Here is a 5095-nt window from a genome sequence, read left to right on the forward strand (position 1 = left end):
AGTCCTCGTCCTCTTCCTTCCTCAGTCATGTCCTCATCCTCTTCCGTGACACTTTTGTTGTTGTCGTTTTTTCCTCTCATTTTGCCTCACCTCCATTCGTCGCCCTCAAGCTCCACCTCCAAGATTCCACCCCACCTGTCTCCAAGGACATTCCTGAGACCCACCACTACCATCATCAAACCGTCATTGTTGTCATGGTCGTTGCCTCCACATCAATCGTCGATTTTCAGATTGACATCAGCAAGACTAACCACCCGCAGCCCCTAATAGAGTCATCGTCAACTTAATATTAAAATTATCTTTTTATTTATCATTTTTATATCATTGTTATACATGTTATCGTATATTGTATCGTTGATAAAATTATAAATAATTAAATAAATAAAATTAAATATTTTATTTTTATAATTAAAACTGATTAATATAAATGATGCGAAAACCTATAGAAACGATGTTTGCTTAGCGAGAACCTGGTTTAAGAGGTAAGAAAGAATATTTTAAGTGAAGCTAATTCTTCAGAAATGACAACAGAAAACACCCGTCTAAAACAACAATTTGGTTTATACTGCTTATAAATCATAAATAATCGGCATGATTTTTATTATTTTAAAATTTTAAACAAAGAGATCCTAACCAACCATGAGACGGTATCATCAAAACGGCCCGCTCAGGTTCTAATAGCATTTCATGGTACTTCATATCCAAAAACAAAACACTCCAAATTTGCACTAAGTCCACTTTAATCCAAATCATAAATAGGCTGTGCTGCAGAAGCCCATTAGATAAACAGACTGATTGCAGTGCTTAAGCTCTCAAAGTCTGGTGAACTACCAAAACAATCCAACGATGCTTAAAACAAGGTAAAACAAGAGGCCACCTCAACCAATCCTCCTCTCCTACTTGAAAAGATTAGGGCGGGAAGCCTTGTAGGTAGTCTTCAACTTTCTGGAAGGGGGCCTAACTTTCTTGAAGACGAGAGGGAACTTGATTTTTGAGTCATGGAATTGCTTGGTGCTTTCACGCTTACACAGCTTGGAAGGTATGGTGGCTGTCTTGATGATCTGGATGCAGTGCTGCCTGACTCTGTGGCGGGATGCCATCTCATTGTACATCTGCTCCACGGCACCATTCAGAGTGGTGTCCCTGTACTCCTTGTACATGTTGTGGTAACCTGTTCTGCTCTGGTACCGCAGCCAGACACCGTAGTTCTTGATCTTTGTTGGTTTCCTCTCAAATATCTGCCGAAACAGCATAAAATTAGCTCCAGCACAACATTGCATCATTAGTAGGCAATGCTGTCTTAAGCAGAAACTTTTGGCCGCCTAAGGTTGCCTAGGGAGCTACATTTCACATCAAATGGCCGATCAAGGACCCACGTGAAAGTCTAGGCAGCACAGTTAGCATCTACAAGAAGTAACTACGAGCTTGTAAAGACCAAACATAAACCTGTAGGACCTTGGTGACATCAATATAAAAAAACAAACTGCATGGCCGCAACAGATTAGTTAGACTGGGGTGTATGCAATCTCCTCACATCTAATGATGCCCAAAATCATCACCAGACACAGAAAATATGAGATTGAATAGAACATTAGTATAGCTTCAAGGGAACGAATCGAATGAGCAAAATGAGGAGACCCATCGACCAGATTAAGAAGCATTAAACCAAAAAATTGGAAACAATAAATATTTCAGTTCTAGGAAAAAAGTCATAGAAAAGATCTAGAGTAAATCAAGACCCAACTAAGAAGCATCAACCCAAAAAATTGAAAATAATATAAAAATCAGTTTTGGAAAAAATAGCAGAAAAGATCTAGAAGGAGGCAAGATCAGACTTTGTAACATCAATGTATAAAAACAAAATGCATCCCCGCAACCGATCAATTAAGAGTGAGGTGTCTTCAATCTCCCCAGATCTAAAGATGCCCAAACATCTCCAGATGCACAGTAACACAATATGAGAGTTTAAATACGAATATAACATTACTATAGCTTCAAGGGAACGAATTGAATGGGCAAAATGAGACTCATCAAGCAGATTAATAAGCATCAACACCAAAAAAAAAATTTATATATTTCCAGTACTAGAAGAAATAGTAGAAAAGATAGAGAAGTAAAACCAAGAACACATCAAGAAGCATTAACCTAGAAAAAATGGGGGAAAAAAAAGTCAGACAGAAAACAGTGGGAAAAAAATCTAGAAGGAAACAGAGATCAGACAACAAAATGCATCCCCACAACCGATCAGTTAGACTGAGGTGTATTCAATCTTGCTACATCTAGATGCCCAAATCAACTCCAGATGCATAGAAATATAATACAAGATTGAATAGAACATTACTATAGCTTCAAGGGAACGAATCGAATGGGCAAAATGAGGAGACCCATCGACCAGATAAAGAAGCATCAACCCAGAAAAATGGAAACAATAATAAACATTCAGCACTAGAAAAAACAATAGAAAAGATCTGGAAGTAAATAAAAATCAAATTTAAGAAACATTAACCACAAAAATTGATAATAATAAAAAAAATTCAGTCCTAGAGGAAAAGTTAAAACAACCTAGAAGAAAACCAAAAGCCAAAAACATTGTTCAAAAGAAATGTGCATTTTTTATCCAAACATCCTATTTATTCTAAAACTAACAAAATAATAAAAAGCTTACAAAATGAGAGATTAAAAGGTTAATTGTCAGCATTAATGGCACACTATTGATTGCACAGGTGATGATGCTTCCCAAAAAATTTCTGCTTACCATTTATTAACCAACTAGAATGACAATCTATAGATTACAACGTCTCCAATCCAATAGAAACTAGTATACCACCAGCACAAGGAAATCAACTTCTTCCTAGAAAGAAGTGGTGCTTAATTCAAGATATGGCAGTTATCCATCCAATGTATCAGTCAGAGAGGAGTCCTCAGTGGAGAAAAATGGCATTTAAGGGGTTGTAAACTATTGTGATAAAATGCAAAAGCAATCCCTCCCCTCTATTTCATTTTTAAGTTAATAGAAGTAATCAACCAAAATTCAGGTACTAACCCATTTTTTTCTCATTGCCTGTCCATTGTTTGATTAAATCCTGATGTGATCTGGAAAAGTAATTTGCATCTCATATAGTCAGATTGGATTCTCTGCTTTATGTCCAATACATTTGTTAATTGAAATCTAAATTTGGTTTGTATACAGATATTGACAAAGAAGTCTAGGAAAAACTTGTGGGGTCATGAAGAACATGATCTGGCTCAAATTCACAAAATAAAGAGCAAGAATCAATTCAAAGATGAAGAATAAACATTTTGGTTCAATAATTACAAGGTGTTCCTTTATTGACTATTGCCCAAAACCTCCACAAGAATTTTATCCATATTAAAGCAGTTCACTTTGGAATTTCAGTTCCTTTTTTTTCATTTTTATGTCTGCATGTAAAAGAAGATGATCAAATTGTCCACAAATTTTTTCCTAGTTGTTCAAGCAATATCGCTTCTAGGTACGCATTACCTATCCTCTATTAATCTTGGTAATAAGTAAGATAGAAACTTGTTACTATAAATATAAAAAGACAGATGTCATGCCAATCTTCTCTCAACTATATGACCAAAATCAGACAAAGTTACAGGCACTCCAAAAACAACGAAGTAAAAGAAAAAACAGAAACATTGAACAATTAAAAATAAAATAAGACCAAAACAGAAAAGAGGCATACATGAATCTGGTTAGTGTAGCTGGATTTTATAAGTAGAAACTTAATTCTTCCTTATTGAACATACTTCTCAAGCATCATAAATTAGAATGACACAAAATTTAGCACCTCATACACTTGCTATATTACATTCAGCAGATAAATTGATTTGACTAACATTTGATGAATATGCATGCCCATCTTAATATGACTGTCAACAAATCAGCTTAAATTATCAATCACTATCCACGATTATAATCACATTTCCCATTTGTATCGATTCAACAAATGGATCAGAATTTTCTGAGTACTTATACCATGAAGGCCTCCCATGATCTCATCAAAGTAATGAGAGATTGACCATGTTAGCAAGAGAAAAGGACTACTTTTATATGAAGGCACATAGGCATGTCCAAAGAAGAAACAAAAGGCCGCCGATCATATGCTTTCTGCAAAAGCGGTTGCTGAAGAAGAAGACAACAAACCTCGTTAATCGCGAGAACTTGGCCATTACTTTTCTTCACCTTCTTCAGCTTCCTCAAGAAATACCTGAGGATGAAACGATTAACAATAATGATCAAACATAAGGAGGCATTAGGCATTCAGTACGTAAAAGCAGAAGAAAGAACCACGAGAACTAACCAGAACTTGGATTTAGCCCTGACTTCATTCGTCGCCCACAGCTTCATTCGGTAAATCTTTGGGTGCTCCTCCGTCTCGGTCGGGAGGGCTCGACCGACCACCTGGTACTGATGAAACTGCCACCATCGACAGACATCAACAGATCAACTACAGACCAAAAAAGAATACAGCAACAACAAGAGGAAAGAAATCTGAAGAGGCAAAATCAATGCAACATTTGATATATCCATCTTCTCCTAAACCCTAATCGATCCTATGGAGAATAATAGGTCACTTTTTTCTATAACAAACTCTGAAATGTTCGAATCAAACAACATGAGGAACCGAAGCAACGATCCGCGATTCGTTTGATTGGATCGGGGTATTGCCGGTGGAGAAGGATTTGATGAGCAAGAAGAGAGTCATTGTTCAGATGGGATTACCCTGAAGTTGCCCATCGATCCTGAGACGAACAACGCCGCGCCGCGGACGACCTTCCGAGCGCTCTCTTGGACGTCAGAGGCGACGTTAATATAGTCAAAAACCCTAGCGGCGCTCACGGTCGTTGTTTCCATTTGCTCAAAGTAATGGGAAGAACTACCGAAATGCCACGGAGTCTCGTGAGCTTTGGTTTTGACCGTCGGATCTATCCAGAAATGGTATCTTGGGCTTTGGATTGATCTAACTTGAGTTGAGCGATTATATTATTTTTAATATTTAAACGAATAATTTTAATATGCAGTCGAAGAAAGCGATTTATTTTCATTACGTTTGAGGACACAATTATATAT

The 5095-nt window shown here is 36.9% G+C and overlaps 1 protein-coding gene across 1 annotated transcript; it reads right to left on the bottom strand.

The window, feature by feature from the left end:
- Positions 1 to 700: 700 nt before the first annotated feature.
- LOC135643928 (large ribosomal subunit protein eL20-like) lies at positions 701 to 4880 on the bottom strand. Its single transcript, XM_065161280.1, has 4 exons — positions 4748 to 4880; positions 4326 to 4441; positions 4169 to 4232; positions 701 to 1238 (listed from the first exon to the last, which is right to left on the bottom strand). The coding sequence occupies exons 1-4, from the start codon at positions 4877 to 4879 to the stop codon at positions 897 to 899; spliced, it is 654 nt and encodes a 217-aa protein (XP_065017352.1). The 5' UTR covers position 4880; the 3' UTR covers positions 701 to 896.
- Between the last annotated feature and the right edge of the window lie 215 nt (positions 4881 to 5095).

Source organism: Musa acuminata, chromosome BXJ1-1 (genome assembly GCF_036884655.1).
Source record: "Musa acuminata AAA Group cultivar baxijiao chromosome BXJ1-1, Cavendish_Baxijiao_AAA, whole genome shotgun sequence".
NCBI classification, from domain to species: Eukaryota; Viridiplantae; Streptophyta; class Magnoliopsida; order Zingiberales; family Musaceae; genus Musa; species Musa acuminata.

Excerpts from the sequence above, each read along its gene's own strand:
- LOC135643928 (XM_065161280.1), bottom strand. The coding sequence starts at position 4,879 with ATGGAAACAACGACCGTGAGCGCCGCTAGGGTTTTTGACTATATTAAC. Across the intron at positions 4,442-4,747 it reads GATCGATGGGCAACTTCAGG|TTTCATCAGTACCAGGTGGT; the intron begins GTAATCCCATCT and ends CGATGGTGGCAG. Across the intron at positions 4,233-4,325 it reads AGGGCTAAATCCAAGTTCTG|GTATTTCTTGAGGAAGCTGA; the intron begins GTTAGTTCTCGT and ends TTTCATCCTCAG.